This window comes from Mastomys coucha, unplaced genomic scaffold (assembly GCF_008632895.1).
Source record: "Mastomys coucha isolate ucsf_1 unplaced genomic scaffold, UCSF_Mcou_1 pScaffold18, whole genome shotgun sequence".
Taxonomy (NCBI): Eukaryota; Metazoa; Chordata; class Mammalia; order Rodentia; family Muridae; genus Mastomys; species Mastomys coucha.
In genome coordinates, this window is record NW_022196900.1 from 66706639 (window position 1) to 66724552 (window position 17914).

General features: G+C 42.2%; 1 protein-coding gene across 2 annotated transcripts in view; it reads left to right on the forward strand.

The window, feature by feature from the left end:
- The window catches only part of Ndc1 (NDC1 transmembrane nucleoporin), a 50616-nt gene that overhangs the window by 24615 nt on the left and 8087 nt on the right, over positions 1-17914 (forward strand). Inside the window, exons 11-16 of one of the 2 annotated variants that reach the window (XM_031378086.1) lie at positions 160-315; positions 967-1203; positions 1291-1406; positions 4037-4087; positions 6048-6111; positions 6738-6838. In XM_031378086.1, coding sequence (XP_031233946.1) covers positions 160-315; positions 967-1203; positions 1291-1406; positions 4037-4087; positions 6048-6111; positions 6738-6838 — 725 coding nt within the window. Of the gene's footprint in view, positions 1-159; positions 316-963; positions 1204-1290; positions 1407-4036; positions 4088-6047; positions 6112-6737; positions 6839-17914 lie in introns of both variants that reach the window. The other variant, XM_031378085.1, reaches the window with a different exon arrangement.

The following is a 17914-nucleotide window of genomic DNA, read 5'->3' on the forward strand; positions in this document are numbered from 1 at the left end:
CTCAGAAATCCACCTGCCTCTGCCTCCCAAGTGCTGGGATTAAAGGCGTGCGCCACAATGCCCGGCTTGGAAGTGGATTTTCTTGTTGACTGCTCTACCCACGCTTTGGGAAGAGAATACAGGTTTTATGTTTTAATAGGTGTTGTTTGGCTACCATAGGTGGACACCCCCACAATTGGACTGCTATTTCGAGGGAGTGTTTGAATCTTTTAAATGATATGACTCAGAAACTGGTTCTCTACCAAGAAGCTGCTGCTACAAATGGGAGGATGTGCTCATCATACTCCGTGGAACCCAAAAGATTGAGTTCTCCAGGTGACTCCTAGTCCTCAACAAAAGCTAAAATGTATCTGTTTCCTAGGGAAGTGACAGTAGTTAGTTCCTGGCTAATTGCATTTGTGAGGTATATATGTTTAGCATTTTTCTCCTTGCCCATTTTTTCCATAAGTGTGATGTGTTTCGTTAGTAGTTACAATAGGAACATAGAGCCACACTAGGTCATCTGATAAGGTAAAGTGCAAATGGTGAATTCATTTGACAGTGCTTAGAGAAGTGAGCCTTGAGAATCAAGTCTCTGCTGGAAGGGAATGAACCACACAGATCTGACAGAAAACAGGTATCTGCAGGCTGGTGACGGGATGCAGCTCTGCAAGCCTGACACTGGCTTTGATCCTGGAGCCCAAAGTGAAAGGAGAGAACAACTCCTAAAAGTTGTCCCATGATCTTTCTGCATGTGCCTGCTTGTAAGCACATACTCACAGTAATAATGAATAAAACAAACACATCTAAAACTCCTTGAGTGGTTTCTGGATTACAAAAATAAAACCTAGACATTGGGACTTAAATCTAAATGGAAGCCATGTACTGTGCGTTGGTTTAATGCCTTAAGTGGGTGGGGTGTAGAAGTGGGCTGCCTGCCTGGGCCAAGCTTCCTCATCAGCATTGCATATGCTCTTGTTACAGAAGAAGCTGCTTTTCAGACTCCAAAACCTAGCCAGACGCCTTGCGTGCCGCCTTTAGTTAAAACTCCACTATTTTCTCCAAAATTATCTACACCCGATGTTTCGAGTCCTTTTGGGACCCCGTTTGGCTCCAGCATAGTGAATCGAGTGGCTGGAATCTTTGATGTAAACACCTGCAGTGGGTCTCCCCAGAGCCCTCAGCTCATAAGAAGAGGGCCGAGGCTGTGGACTCATACTTCTGGTGAGGGCCGTTTACTTTCCAGATTTGAAGTGGCATAGTTGTAGATTAGACAGCTTACGTCCTCACCTCATCATTTCTCTTTTCTAGATCAGCAAGCGTCTACAATTTCTAATCCATCTCCTTGTGCCTCTATCACTGCTGGGGGTAAGACAGTGACACAGCCCAGTGTGATCTACTCGTGGATTCAGAGTAAACGTGAGCAGGTAGGAGGATGCATCTGTGGGCTTTATATTTATATGGGAGATCTCCATTGGGAGAGAGCTCAGGACTCTGAGCTACAGCAGTACCTTTCTGTTTGTTTTATGCTTCAGATATGAGTCAGATTGACTCATGAAATCACAGTTGAGTGTTTTGACTACATTGCATTTCATATGACTTAATTCTTTTTTTTTTTTTTTCTTTTTCGAGACAGGCTGTGTCTCTGTGGAGCCCTGGCTGTCCTGGAACTCACTCTGTGGACCAGGCTGGCCTCAAACTCAGAAATCCGCCTGCCTCTGCCTCCCAAGTGCTGGGATTAAAGGAGTATGCTACCATTGCCTGCCATGACTTAATTCTTTAAGAGGTAGTTGAGTTAGGCTCTGGGTTAAACATTAAGCAAGTCAACAAAGTCCTTTCCCATGTGTTTATATCTTAGTAGAGAAGTAGTTGAATAAGCAAGTATATATTACTCTATATGTCTTTAAAATTTAGGATGTTACTAACTGAATTAATGTCAGGGCTGCTCTGGGAACTATTAAGAGCAAAAGTTGCTTTATACTAAAACATGCTATTAATTCTAAGCTGCATCCTCATAGATCATGTCCAAGATGGGGAAAATAAAAGAAGAGAATTTTAATGTGTTAGATGTTATATAGGAAAAGTAGAGCCATAAGAAAGACAGTACTTAAAGGAAGTGTAGTGTTTTACATGGACCGCTCAGAGACGTCTCATTGAAGAGCTGATGCTGACTGAGAGCAGCAGGACTGATGGAAGGTGCACACCTACAGGAGCGGTGGATACTAGTGTGTCTCGAGCTCAGTGAAGGACAGTGATAGGGTCAGTGCTCGGTAGGGGGTGAGCTCAGAGAGGTGTCAGGCACCAGAGTTCAGGCACCCTGGATGGGACAGTGCCAAAGCTGGTCTTCTCCTCCAGTGAGGTGAAAAGCCACCATACTGTTTTGACCATAGGATGTTACTAATATTGTGGAAGAGCTTTTCTAAAGCCGAGTTGAGGTGAGACTTTGCCGTATCTGAAGTTTGAATCCTAAGCAGCATAGAAGCTGAGAGCCAGTGTTAAAGCTGCTGCAGTCACATAGTGGTAGTGGTAGATGTGATCATGGGGATTGTGATGGCAGCAGTAAGGTACGATCGAGGTCTGTGTTCATGTTTTAAAATCCTGTTTATAACAGGATTTGCTTATAATTTGCTTTTGGTATTCAGGAGAAAGTTGCAGTGTTTCCTCTAAGGCTTTTGGCCTGAGGCATTGGACTAACATCGTTGCAGTTGATGGTACAATTTACCACTGATTCTGTAGCATTGACAGTGGTGAAGTGGAAAGCTGAAGTTTGATCTTGGGCATGGCAAATCTGAGATACCTGTGTATAAAGCAGGAGAAGATTAGATGTGTATGTGGAACATAGTTGGAAGCCATGAGGTTCAGACAGTGTTCAAAGCTGTGAGACTCAGTGCTATTGAATGTAGCTGTAGAAGGAAAGAGCTCTAAGCTGGGCCCTCCATCCATTAAGGGTCAATAGCAAAGGGTTCTAAGGAGTAGCAACTGAGGCGAAAGAAGAACCTGGTTCCAGAGCAGGACAGTGACAGAAGCAGCAGCAGCATAGGTGGGAGCGGTGCTTCAGCCTGAGAGCGGGGTAGTGTCACCAGGTCCGCTATCAGGAATGGAACCCAGGGTCCGGTATACACAGGCAAGCATTCTACCAGTGAGCTGCATCCCAGTCCGTTTTTATTTTATTTGGGATCAGGATCTCCTCAGTTGCCCAGGTTGGCCTCAGACTTTCTTTGTAGTCTAGCCAGGCAGTCTTTGAACCCCAGTTTCTAAGGTTATAGGGCTGAGCCATCTTGCCTGTGTTTTACAAAGTTTGTGACAGGAGCTCTTGGGTAAAGGAGGCTGGATCAGGAGAATTAGAAGAGGAAATGGAACCTCTGAAGAAGCCAGGCTCTCAAGGGCTTTTGCTTGTAATGGAGAGGAAATGGCCTGTACCTGTTAAGAGTTGAAGAGACAAGGACTTTAAAGAATCTTATTTTCTTAAGTGGGAGAAATAGAAACATGCTTGCTGGTAAAATGACAAGGTTAGTATAGAATAAAGGAACTGATGTGACACACCAGTTCTGGTCCTGCTAGTTTTTGTATAGTGACTAGACAGTTCAGCCTTCTACCTCCCTGTGCTTTGCTGTGGCTGTGGGTGAGAAGAGAAACAAGTCAGCGGGCTTAGAGTCTGATATAGAAAACTTATTTTCTGTAAATGTCACCTTGTAGGAAATGTCTTAGGGAGATTGGGGGTATTAAAGGGCCAGCAGTTGTATCGAACTAAGGGGGGAAAATAGGTTAAAAAAAAATTAAAACAACAAAAAAACTACCTAGACAGCTTAGATTTCCTTTTATTATGGCAAGAATCTAATTGGGTATCCAGTGTATGTGCTTGGGAACACAGTTAAGGTAAGATGGCTCATTGTGGCTATCCAGTCAGAAGCACAGAGGTATTTACTTAGTTTATTGTAAACATTGTTCATGGCTACATTTTAATTTAGAAAACTTCTCCAGGAAGAGCTTAGAAATGTGTACTATACTTGAGTAGACTTGAAAGTATAACTATGTTCATTCTTTTTATCCAACTCAGATTAAGAATTTCTTGTCAAAACGGGTGCTGATAATGTACTTTTTCAGTAAGGTAAGACTATAAAATCATAACTTGAGAATGGGAGGGAGAGATTGATCTGAGAGGGACGATGGGATCTGACTTAGAAAACTTTACGCTCCTGGAAGCCATGCCTAGACACACATGCCACCGTGGTCCAGGGACTGCTGGCAGCTTTGTGCTGGTTTCAGCTTTGACCTCTCCATGCTGGCTGGCGAGCAGCCCAACTTTTGGGTGCTTGGTGACTCACTTTCCTCACATCTTTGTGGCTTGTTAAAATGGAAGAGACTAAATTAGATGATAGATGTTGAGATTTTGATGGATTACAAAGTTGTATTATGTGCCAGCATGGCAGCTTACATGTATAATCCCAGCACTCCAGGTGCTGAGGCAGGAGAATGGAGAGTTTGAAGTGAGACCTGGCAACTTATGAAATCCTGTTCCAAGGAACCCAACGCTCCCTACCACACCCCCCAAACTCCCGAACAAACAACCTTGCAGCTGGCTCACCACTTGTTTGAGCTGTCTCTGGGCAGTAGATCTAAGTTGTAGAAATCAAAGATTTATTTGTGTTTTTAGTTAGATGTAGCAGCTTTGTGTCAGCCCTTTCTCAAGCAGGCCTCTGGCCACAGGCAGGGAAGAGTCCTTTTGCCCTTGGTGTCGTGGCTTTCCTCTTTCTATATGTACCACAGCATTGTGACGGGGCTGTGCTCAAGCAGGCCTCTGGCCACAGGCAGGGAAGAGTCCTTTTGCCCTTGGTGTCATGGCTTTCCTCTTTCTGTACCACAGCATTGTGACGGGGCTGTGGGGCCTTTCAAGCAAAGGCTTTCATTATTCATTTTACTCTCTGAAGCCAAATACTGATGAGGAAAGAATTGAGCAACCCTGATATGAACAGGTGAATATGAATGAGAGCCACTTCAGCTTATTCACTCCTGGGTAAGGGAAGGTCTATCTAATGATCAGTTGCCTTTTCAAAAACTAGTCTACCATCTTTTAGCAACCAGGGTCTTATCCCTCACCAAGAAGATGAGAATTCCTTGAAGTTTACTGCGGTTCTTGGTCTCCACAGAGGAAAACAAAGTTACTATGAGCGTCTTATGTATGCCATACACTTTCCCTTGAATTCCCTCCTACAATTCCAACACTGGTCCTCTTAGGTATATCTTTGGTCCTCATTTTATGGAGAAGAAGAAAGTTTCTCCTCCAAGCAGAAAAACCTTTCCCTCTGTGAATAAAAGCAAAAATCTACTTTGATTCTCATTCTGCAGGAACTGTTGTGTGGTGTGAGCGTAGACGGTGCTGAGAAGCACTGTAGTAACCAGCCTAGTCTTCAGCCCGGTTAAGCCGGTCCTTACACAAAGCCGGTCCTTAACACAAAGCATCCTTACACAAAGCTGGGCCTTACACAAAGCGTCCTTACACAAAGCCTGTCCTTACACAGAACCGGTGTTCTTGTTTTTAATTTGGGTTTTGAGATGGTCTCAATAAGTTGCAGTTGGTCTTGAATTCATTCTGTAGCCCATGTAGGCCTTGAACTTCAGATCTTCCTGCCTTAGCTTCCCTAGTAACTGGGATTACAAGCCTGTGCAGCCAAGTCCTGCCAGCATTTATTTAGATGGGCCAGTTGTTGCTTCATAATGTCTGACCCAGGACAAATTAAAGAAAGTCACATGGGGTTTCTTTTTATTGGGTTGAGAGTAGCAGACAGTGATGAGATGTAACCCTAGTTAGGCAGTTCTTTTGTTTTAAAAAGAACTTTAATAACTCTCTCCTTGAGTGATGATTGTGCTGATTTCCTGAACTGGGAACTCTTACTTTAAATGAGTAAGTTTGGATGTTCTCTTGTACTTAATCTTTAGATAAAAAATTATTTCAGTTTAAAATTTGGGAGATAGCTTTGAGTCTTGTTGTTACAGACCACACAGCTAGTAAGTACAATGGCAGTTTTTGCACAGGGCACTTGACTTAGAGATTTTTGTTCTATTTGTAGCACCCAGAGGCCTCCATTCAGGCTGTTTTTTCAGATGCCCAAATGCATATTTGGGCTTTAGAAGGTAAGTAGTATCTTTGAACTATAACCTGTGACTGATTCTAATCAGTTAGTTTTGAAGTCTATTCATGGGAGGTCAACTCTGGTATTAGGTTTTCATCCTTGAATTTTCAGAAAATTTTGATCTGTTTTATAGGGATAGCTTTCTTATCTTCCTCCCTGGCCTGCCAGTCCTAGGCACAGAACCAGGACCTCATAACTGCCAGGCAAGCACGCCTGCAGAGTCTCAGCTGTAAGCCTAGGTGGGTTTTGATTTGGGTAGAATTTTTCTTGTACATAAAGAAGTTGAAGCTAAGAGTCTTCCATAACTTTCTATGTAATTAAAGTACAACCAATAGATAATCTTTACCTTATGGTTGCTTTTATGTAATACAGAGACCCAGGAGGCCTTTCTTGACCACGAATGTAAATGTCCTCACAGCTGTCAGGCCTTCTTTGTTTCAGTGTTTTGTGGTACTAAGGCATCTGAGTGCTTCTTTAGGGCTTACTCCATCTGCTGTCCAGTTTTGTATTGTAGCTGTTCTTATAATTCCCTTTATATCCAGACTATCAGCCTCTTTCCAAATAGATATATTCCAGATGGGTTTGTCTAATTTTAATTTTGCTTTCCTGTTTTCCCCCGGTCTTGAGGTCTGTCTCACCTAGTAGCAGCATCATTTACAGAGGACAGATTTGGAGTTGTCCAGACCACACTCCCAGCTATCCTTAATACTTTGTTGACTCTGCAGGAGGTAAGTGACAGTGTGTGGCGTGAGTGCAACTATCCTCCAGTGCCCAGTGTTTATTTCCTCAGACCAGTAACAAAACATGTGGGAAATGAAAATCCTGTTCTGATCCTTAATAAATTACAATCTAAAAGAGAGAACAAGAAAAACTTTACTTGCTTAAAACTTCCAGAAACTGAAGAAGAAAGTATGCTAACGTTGTGTGATAGGCTGCTGGGATTCAGGCAGATCGTTCAGGCTATTTTGTTCAAGTTTGGATTCCTTTTTTTGGGACAGGAGCGTATGTATCTCAGACTGGCCTTAACCTCACTGTATGCCAAGGACAACCTTGAATTTCTGACCCTTCTGCCTCTATCTCCCAAGTGCTAGAGCACTGGGTATAAGCCACTGTACTCCACTCTGTGTGTGTGTGTGTGTTTGTTATTGTTGTTGTTGTTGTTGTTGTTTGGTTTTGAGACAGGACCTCACTGTGGTCCTGACACCCTCTTAAGTGTTAAGAGATGCCTCCTCAGTGCTGGAACTAAAGACAAGCGCTGCCACACTTAAAATCATTTAAGTGATTTGTATTATTCTACCTTTTGTTATTGTGGCTTTGGGAGGTATAAACAGGGAGCTTGGGGCATATGGAAATAGTGTTTGAGTGTAATAGGTTCTTTACAGGAGGTGCTAAGCTTGGCCCAAAGAGTACAGTTGTTGCATCTATTGGTCTGGGAACCATTTTGGAAAGGAGGAAGAAGCTTACTCCATGGTTACTGTGTTTAAAATTTAGTTCACCACTTACTCAGTAAAACCAGTGACTTTTTTTCTCTTTCTTTTTATTATTGTTGCTTTGAATATTGTGAGTTTTTTATTTTAAAGGCTTTTTGAGATGGGGTCTTATTACGTAGCTCACATGACCCAATAAAGTCCTAATCCTCTCGCCCTCGCCATCTAAGGCTGGGGTTATAGTTACACACCACTCACTCCCATCCCAACTCTGCCATACAGTAGAGCAGTTGGCTGTCCTTGGAGCATCTTCATTTCCACCTTGTAAAGATGAGCAGTCACTGTGATGACCGATGAGGAGGCTCACTGGTGCAGTGATGTAATCCGAGTTTACACACAAATCTCCAAGAGGGCAGCGTTAGGACTTGACCCTGGACTAACTTCTGGGTGCTGACAGTGTACTGGCCCCCGGAAGAACAGCAGGTCACATCCGTCATTCTTCCTGATCTTGGCTACTGTCATACCCAATCCACATAATGATTCTTTTTTTTTTTTTTTTTTTTTTTTGGTTTTTCGAGACAGGGTTTCTCTGAGTAGCTCTGGCTCTCCTGGAACTCACTCAGTAGACCAGGCTGGCCTCGAACTCAAAAATCCTCCTGCCTCTGCCTCCCAAGTGCTGGGATTAAAGGCGTGGGCCACCACCGCCCGGCTCACATAGGATTCTTGAAAGAATGATTCTATCCTTTTGGCTCATGATCTATATAGTATGTTATGTTCAACTCATGCATGTGTGTTTGTGTGTATATGTATGTGTGTATAATAGAAACAAGATTCTTGGCCCAGTGCTTAACTTTGCTTGCAACATATTTTAATATTTTGTAGTTTAATTTCCTTAAAAAGTACCAACTGGAACTCATTGAAATTGAGTATATGATACTGTGAGTGAGCATGGAAACCTCACTGACTACATAGAGATCTCTCTGCCCCCAAGTGTTCTGTGCTTCAGTTATTCTAGTCCCATCTACCCATCATTGAGATTGTAGAAAAAAGGCAGTGTACTTATATTTATTGCAGTTATTCATACCTGTAAGTGGGAAGATAAAAATTCAAATTTGTCAAAAGTCAGTCCTTTCCTTGAAACACAAGAAGTTTAGATGGAAGAGTTGAAGGGTAGAATAGAGAGAGGCGGAGGCCTGTGCTCTGCAGTTGAGAGTCAGAGGGACAGAGAATAGGACCAGGGGGCTTACACTTGTGGGAATCAGGTCCCTTCGTGAGGCTCCTGTCACATTCACATATATCCTCAGGCCTGTGCCCCAGCACTACTTGCCTGCTGAACCATCCTACCAGTCCAGTAGTGTTCTTAAAAAGCGCTTAGGGATTGGGAGGAAGTCAGTTATATTAAGCTGTAGTTTTCAAGATACGAGTTTATGCTATAGTGCTATGTGTTTTCTGATTATTTTAAGTAGGAAGCTCTGACCCTAAGTTAGTTCATGCTTTGTTGTCCTTTTGAAGCAGTTGGGTGAATGGTATTTTGAGATAATTATAACAGCAATAATAGGATGTGAAAATAGTGGTGACTTCTTTAATGTGGAAACTGCAAATGTCACTGATTTGATGTCCCTATTCAGTCCCTATTAAAGTAAACACTAAATTATAATTTAGAGCTTTGGGAAGGTAAACATGGTGAAGCCCAGACGAGAGCCTTTCCTCCAAGCACAGCTGTCTGTGCTCTTGCCTTACAGACCATTTTTCTGGCTCCTTGCTGTGAGGTTACCTTTCAGCATCTCCTTGGCTGAGAGTCTTCCCCTCCCCAGGATAGGCCTTAGAGTCTATTACTTCAGCCACTTTAGTAGTAGATCCTATATCTTTGTGTTTTTTTAAGTTCCCTACCTTAAAACCTACAAAATTCTTGCATCTGCTACCCATCTATTCTTTTACCAATTGTTCCTGACTTGTCTTCAGGCCTTTGTTATTGCTTATTACTCCCACCCCTTACCTGAGACCCCTCTCCTTCTGACTAAACACTGCCTGCCTCCCTTGAGCCATCCGCCTTAAAGCCACTGTAGATTATTCCGTTGTTTTCCTTCAAGCGTGCCTTACATGACTGTTCTTTGTCTTGAATGTACTTTTCTTTCTCCTGGCTCTGCTTTGTAATTCCTTTGTCAGCACTTAATTAGTAGAACAGAGGCCAGGATCCATCTTCTCATTTTCTTACTCCTAGCATTTGATATGGTACCAGGGTGCTTATTAAAGTGCTTGTTGGATGCCTGCGGATCTTCTTGATTACTGGGTAAGCAAGTGAAGCCATCTCTTCTGGGTGTTGACTTGAGTGGCAGTTCTGATGCTGTGGGCTGATTGTAATGACTGCAGAGATATTGTGCCAATCATATTAGTTCTCTGTTATGTTTTTGGTTTTATGTTCTGTGATCTTGAAGGGATAGTTGCTCATAGTGAAGAGAGTTACTTGCAGCTCAGCAACTCAAGGAAGTTAGTAGCTTCCGGCTGGCTACCAAGGGTCATGTGTGAGGTACTAGTCTGTCTGTTTGACTTCTCAGTGGCCACAGCATCAGTCATTTAGGCAGAACGGAAAGGACTGGGAGGCTCTCACTCATTAAGTGATTCGAGGGCAGAGTGGTTATCCTGATGTCGTTTCTGCTGATGGCCAGGTCATCTGAGTGAGTTAGCCTGTATCCTAACAAGTATCCAGCTACTCCCCCCAGGTTTTGATTAGTCAAAATAGAAAATTATTTGGGAGCATTGCTGAGTTTGTGGCAGTTAATTTGGGTAGGGAACAACCGCCATCTTGCTTAATTTCAGTAATTGTTGTTGTCTTTAAAGAGGTCCTTAGAGGTAAAAAGTCGTGGGCCAATGCATTTTTCATTAGTGTTCCCCCCAAGACAGTGTTTCTCTGTGCAGCCCTGGCTGTCCTGGAACTTGCTCTGTGGACCAGGCTGACCTCAAACTCACAGAGATGTGCCTGCCTCTGCCTCCTGAGTACTGAGATTAAAGGTATGTGCCACCATCACCTGGCTATGAATTTTAAGTTATTGTATATACATTATTAAAGATTTTTTATTTTGAGGCCAAGTATGGTGGTACACATTTTTTAATTTTAGCATTCTGGAGGCAGAGACAGATGGATCCATGAGTTCAAGGCAGCCTGGTTATATTGTAAGGTTTAGAACAGCCAAAACTACAGAGTGAGACTTTAAAATTTTTTCCCTCCCCCTCTCCCTCCCTCCCTCCCTCCCTCTACCCTTCCCTTCCTTCCTTCTTTCCTTCCTTCCTTCCTTCCTTCCTTCCTTCCTTCCTTCTTTCCTTCCTTCATTTTTGGCCTAATGATGCAGACATAAAATCTAAGTTCTCTGGGAGGATGAGATAGGAAAATTGCAACTTCATTTCTCACCTAGGTTAAAAAAATGAGTTCAAAGTTAGCCAGAGCAACTTAATGAGACCTAGTCTCAAAATAAAAGAGATCAAGGGACTGAGGGTTAGCTCAGTGGGGAGAAAAGTCACTGGACAGTTGTGTGGCCATGCAGCCATCAGTCCTGTTCATCTGGAGAGCACAGTACCTTAAAAGTTTTAGAGAGTCAGCCGGGTGGTGGTGGCACATGCCTTTAATCCCAGTACTTGGGAGGCAGAGGCAGGCGGATTTCTGAGTTCGAGGCCAGCCTGGTCTGCAGAGTGAGCTCCAGGACAGCCAGGGTTACACAGAGAAACCCTGTCTCGAAAAAACCAAAAAAAAAAAAAAAGTTTTAGAGAGTCAGGAGATCTGCCCTGTGTAGTTTTTGTCTCATCATCTGCAAGTTAGATTTTGATCTTGAAATATTGAAATTGATTCTATTCACAGATTCATTTATTTAACAAATACTTGGCTATCTAGGAGTTATCATGGAATGACATACAGAGTAGGAACTACAGGCATGATTCTTGTCTAGTAGGAGCCTGCAGGCTAGAGCTAATTATGGTTGTAAGGACTCAGTGCATAGAAATGCAGGAAGGTGACAGAGCATAACATAATTCTAAACTGAGATTGTGGGGCATGTGCCTGTGGTGGAGGGCAGAGGACAGTTGGCAGGAGTTGGTTTTCTGCCACCATGTATGTGTCCCAGGGATCAAATTCAGGGCAGTGAGCTTAATAGCAAGTATCTTTATCCATTGAATTGTCTTGATGGCCCCAAACTAAGATAGTTTTGGAAATGAGAAGTAGAAAGGGTTCTTTGGCCACTAGCTTCCTTGAGGATAAAGAGGTTAAAAGGAAGTAAGGGGGGAGAAGAAATATTCTTGAGGACCGGAGCTTTAAGTTTGAAGGCGTGTTAGTTAATTTTCTCCTCACTATGACTTAGGGAAAGAAGGGGTTGTGTGGGTTCAGAGGCAAATAGTACATCATAGCAAAGAAGGCATGATGGTAGGAGCAGCTTTGTCCATGCTACCAACCAAAAAGCACAGAAGAGATTTCCAGTGATTATACCTCTGTCACTTTGTCCTCCTTATCTAGTCTGGACATAACTGTGTCTCTGGCACGGGGTTACCCATATCCAAGGAAAGTAATCTTATGTCTGGAAACCCTCCTCGTGTAAAAGTAACTTTTATTTGCCTGATTGTCATCTCCAAGACTTACTGTCTTAGTCTGCTAACCTAGGGTTAGTCCTGGAAGCTTCCAGCCTCCTACAGTCTAATTTAGGCCTAGATTTTCTGCTTCTGAGACTTGCTGAGACTCACCCTTTTCTAGTCCTTTCTAAACTCTAATTGGCTGATTCAACTCTGCTGTTCTGGCTTAAACTCCTCTCGAACTAACTGATTCAGTCTGCCTTCTTTCTCTCTCTTGGTCTCACCTGAATTGCTCTGCTTGGCCTCATACTAACTTTGGCAATCTGTTCTAATCTTCTGGCTCCTTCTCATTCCCTGGTTCATTCTGTCTTTACCTGCTTGTTCTCTCTTCAGCCTGTCTCTGTAAAACTGCCTCTTTCTCTTCACTGCCCCTTAAGTAGATTTCCTTTCCTCTCTCTTCTCATGAGAGTTGGGCAGATCCTATTCTGTCAAATCTGATTCATCACTTTGTCCGCCACTCAATTAGACATCACTTTCAAACATGGGTGTTTCCTTCTGGAAACTAATTTTACCTTTGTTGTTTGGGATTAAAAGTGTGTACCAAGGTCACATGTGCCTTCTAGCCAGAGGGGATTAAGGTGTTTGCTAAAGGCTGAGCCACACCACAACTAGAGACAGTTTTTTTTTAGTAAATAACACAATCTCAGGGTTCATGGTGTGAGCAAATATCCTGTAACACCCTCATAGACATACACTGAGGTGTGTCACCTGGGTGATTCTTAATCCCATCAAGTTGACAGTGATAATTGGCATTCATAAAAATCCCAGAGAGTTTTCACCAGAATCCTGTAATCAAAGAAGTATATCTCATTTCTCTAGAATTTTATGTAGTTTGACTTAACTTAGGTACAGTACTCAGAAGGAAATGCTTTATAAAAATGTAACAGCTTGGGAAGTTAAAATAGGATTTGTTTTGCATGACTGAATTTTTCTTGAAAGACTACATATTGCTATGATTTATTCAATCAAGATCATACCTAGTAAATGGTTGAGTCAGAATTGGAAACCAGGCTTTTGGACCCCAAGTCCCGAGCAGGCCATGTATCAGATTACCTCCTTAGCGCTTGGCAAAGGTGTATGTTTCTTCACTTATTTTCTTAAGAAGGAATGGCGATCTGATACACGTGCCAGAGTGTCAGATCTGGAGTCAGACAGAGTTGGGCTTTATTGGAGGAGGCGTTTGTTGCTTTTCTTTGCATTCAAGATTCCATTCATTAGAAGCTACATCTCCATGTTGGAAATTATGAAATGCACAAAAGGATACGTTATCTGAGTGCCCACATCTGGGTGATTGAGTAGTTCTGGCCTCAGGAGGTGTGGAGGGTCAGATGTCCACCCTGTACAGCACTCAGGTTATTTGACCTCATAAGTAGTTAGTAAAAGCTTATTCTCGTGACTGTGCTGTGCAGTGCAACGGAACTTCCACATCAACATCAGGATTTCTCCCTAAGAAGTTCTTGGGAGTGCCACCAGAAAGCAGTTTAGGGCACACAGCACCGGACCGCTCCACATTCATAGCCAGGCCTCACTGCTTTCTGAGACCAGTGTCACATCCATAAAGTGGAAATAGATGTCAGTTGTCACTTCTGGAGTGCTTGGTACTAAAATGGTTTCAGTTTCTCAGTCAGTCAAGGGCTTCCACTCAAGCATGAAGAGGTGAGCTTGATCCTCAGCAACTACAGAAGAGCTGGTTTATAGTCTCAGAGATGCTGATCCCTGGGGCTCACTGGTTAGCCTATCTAGTCAGTGACCTCCAGCTCCTAGTAAGGGGCCTCATCTCATGGAGGAATGCCACCTGAGGTTGACTTCTGGCACCCGCACACATGGTGTTTTAGATTTTGAGGTTTTTCAGATTTGAGAGTATTTGGGTAGACTTTAGGAATCGGGGATCCCTCATTTGAAATATCCATTTCAGATATCCTCATCTCAGAATCCATTTTGGATCACTTCAGATTTCAAAGCATTTTGGACTTCTAAAATTTTAGATTGGGACATTCATAATCCTGTATTTTACAGAGTTATGAGGTTTATCAGGAATAATTTAGCTATAAAGGTCTAGAATGGTTTCTTTACCTGTTGAGAGTATGTCTAAATAGCAGGTCCTATTAACGTGAGCATAGCTGTCATGCATGGCCAATTGTTATTTGAGATGGTGCTTTGGAGGCACTTACCTCAGTTGCTGGCAGTTACTTTCATAATGTCAGTCACTCTGTAGTCTTCTTTGTGCTCAAACTGCAAGTAGTGGTAAACTTTTCTCCAACGGTATTTGTCCATCAGTGTGCTGTGTTGGGTATCACTCTTCACTTGAGATACTTGATTCTTATTCGAGATTCTCCTCACATACACGGTCTGCACGGAGAGCAAGGACCACATGCAAGGGATGCTTGTGTGGAGTTGGCTGATGAGTATTTTAGTTCACCTAACTATAGGTACCTCATTGATTGTTAAAAACCACGGTTGCCTATGTTGAACCTGTTGATAAGCTACATTCAAAAACTTGATCTTAGCTGCTCCTCACCACCTACTTTCATTGTCCTAACCATACTTAATCACTTGAGCTTTTATCTGTGTAATATTTTAAGTCATTCATTTTAACTTGATTTTAAAAGGAAACATAACTATTGTTAAAAGCAGAAATCTAGTTTGGCTTTCTGGAGCTAAGATATATGTTTAAGATAGAATGGTGTCTCAAACCATATCATATATTTTGAGAATTTAGATTAAAAATTATTTTTTAATGATTTGTTTTTATTGTTTTGTCTGCATGTGTGTCTAGGTGAAATCCCCTGCAGCTGGAGTTACAGACATTTGTGAGCTGCTGTGTGGGTGCTGGGAATTAAACTTGGGTCCTCTTTCCTGTCTCCAAAGATTATTTTAAGTGCTTATACATAAGCAAACTCTGTTATGCTCCTCACAGTATCTGAGATAGGTCCCCTAAGAAGAAAAATTAGTATTTTATTTCCTGTAAGGTAGCTAAGCATGTGTAGTGGGTGGGTAAGGAGATGAGGACTATAAATAACACGGGTCAGGTCAGGTCAAGTTTTTCTCCTAGATGCCGGAAGCCTAGGTCAGTTTTTGCGGCCAGAGGAGCTGTAAAGTTTTTAGTTGTCAGTGGGGGTTTGTTGTTGTTGTTGTTTAATTTCTCTGTAGATAACTATTGTTGCTAAAGTCTCCCCTTGTCCTGTGTTGTGCATGGAGATTAGTGAGGATTAGAGAGATGGTGAGAATAATTGGCTCATTTATTTTACCTTGATACATTTCTTTTTGGAGCAGTTTTAACTGTGAAGATTGTTTTGGACAGGAGTAAGTGTTTGCCTGCTGTAAAAGCTTTGGGTCCTGAATTTGGATCTTTAATGTCCAGGAGAAAAGACCAATATGACTCATATGGTTGTAACCTCATCCTTGGTAGGGAGAGGATAATGTAGGCAGATTTCTGAAGCATGATGCTTGGTCATCCTCAGAAAGATAGCAAGATGGAAAGCCACTGAGGGAAGATGTTGATGTTGACCCCAGGTCTCCACACATGCACATCTACACATGACTTGTGTGTACATGCCTCATACACATAAGAGATTAGTGTTTTTGTGGTTTAAGTTTTAATTTTGGAGCCGTGCAAAAACAAATTACTTAAAAGTTCAATAAGGTCAGTCTCTTGCAGTTACACATTAGATGGAGTGGGTCATTTTAAAATCCAAGGATAAAGTCCCCAGTGGTGAAATAGACCTTTAATACTAGCTAGCGCTCAGGAGGCAGAGGAAGGTGGACCTCTGGCTTAGAGGCCAGCCTGGTCTACAGAGTGAATTCCAGACCAACCAAGGCTATACAGAAAAACCCTGTCTCAAAGAAGCAAAACAAAAACAAAAATTCAAGGGCAGGTATATTATGGGAGCATAGTGATTTGACATTTCTAGTGGTTTGAGCAATTTGTTACTATCCCAAGAATTATTTCCCTATTAGGAAGACTTTCCCCCATTTCTGATAAAAGACTACTAATAAATAGAAGAATGTTAAAATTTTTATGATATTTGTGCATTTCCAAGAAACACTATATAAGAAGTTTGGACACATGTCTTTGTCGTTATCATTCATAAAGTAACAGCTGGTAGGGTTTCTCTTTGTACTCCTGGCTGTCCTGGAACTCTGTAGACCAGGCTGGCCTCGAACTCAGAAATCCACCAGCCTCTGCCTCCCAAGCACTGGGAGTGTGCTGGTGCACACCTTCTCCCATCACATGTGAGCAGAGGCAGGCTGGGTTTGCAGAGCAAGTTCCAGCATAGCCAGGATCGCATCGAGAGACGCCTTTTCAAAAACAAACAAACAAACAAACAAAAAACAACCTACATAAGTATTTTAAATGTGTATGAATGCTTTGCCTGCATGTGTATCTGAGCACCATCTGTAGCGTGTTGCTTGTGTAGGCCAAAAGAGTGCATCGGAGTGCCTAGAAGCTGAGTAACAGATGATTGGGAGCAGCCATGTTGGTGCTAAGAACCAAACCTGGGTCCTCTGCAAGAGCAGCAAGTGTTTTTAATTGCTGAGCCATTTCTCTAGCCTCAAATTCAGATTTTTTTTTTTTTTTTTTTTGTCAAAACAGCAACAGAAATCTTGTCTAATGGTGGCAGAGGGTGGAATGCTGCTTACCTAGCAGTTGCTTAGACAAAGCAAGAGGACGCAGAGTCCGGCAGCAACAGCTCATCTTTGTGAAGTTTCATCAACAGAGTGATGCTGTTAATAATTCAAATTCATGTTAGTTTATTTTAGTTAGCTCAGTCATTTGACTGTGATCAATGTACAGTTGTTAATGAGGTATTTTATATTCTTTTCTTCACGCTGTCTTTGGAAATCCTGTGTGTATCTCACTGTATAGCTCATCTGAATTCAGTGCTGTCATATTTCAAGTGCTCAGCAACAAGGTTCTGAAATTTAGTGATTGTGACATTGATTATCTTGTAGGATATGGAAATCAAGCATGGCAGCATATGCCTGTAATCTCCCTCTTGGCCAGCCCAGACAGGAGAAATGCTCATTTGAGGCCAGCTAGTACTACATACACATTGAGATATAGACTAGCTTTAGAAACCTGAAAGATGCTCTATCTAAGAAACACATAGGTCTAGGAAGATGGGTTTGTAAAGCACTTGCTGTGTTAGCATGCGAACCTACTTCAAACCCATGTAAAGCTGAGTATGGTAATGTATATCATTTTATAATTAAAAACTAAAATTATGGGCTGGAGAGGTGGCTCAGGGGCTAAGAGTGCCAACTGCTTTTCTGAAGGTTGTGAGTTCAAATCCCAGCAACCACATAATGGCTCACAACCATCCATAATGAGAGCTAATGCTCTCTTCTGGCATGTCTGAAGACAGCTACAGTGTAGTAACTTATAGTAAATAAACAAATCTTTAAAAATAAAAAAAAAATAAAACCATCAATTTCATCCAGATTTTAAAAAAAAATTTTTTTTTAAATTATTCTATGTGTATGGATATTGTACACCATTTACGTGCTTGGTGCCTACAGAGGCCAGAAGTGTTAGCTTCTCTGGAACTGGAGTTGAAAAGGTTGTGAGCTGCTATGTGGGTGCTGGGAATAGAGCATGGGTCCTGGAAGAGCAGCTAGTGCTTTTAACTGCTGAGCCATCTCTCCAGCCTCAGTGTACAGCTTTAACCTCAGCATGCCTATGGCAAAATGGGAGGCAGAGACAGGGAAATTACTGGAAGTCCGTTGGCCATCTAGCTTGGCATATTATTACTTTCTTTTTTTTTT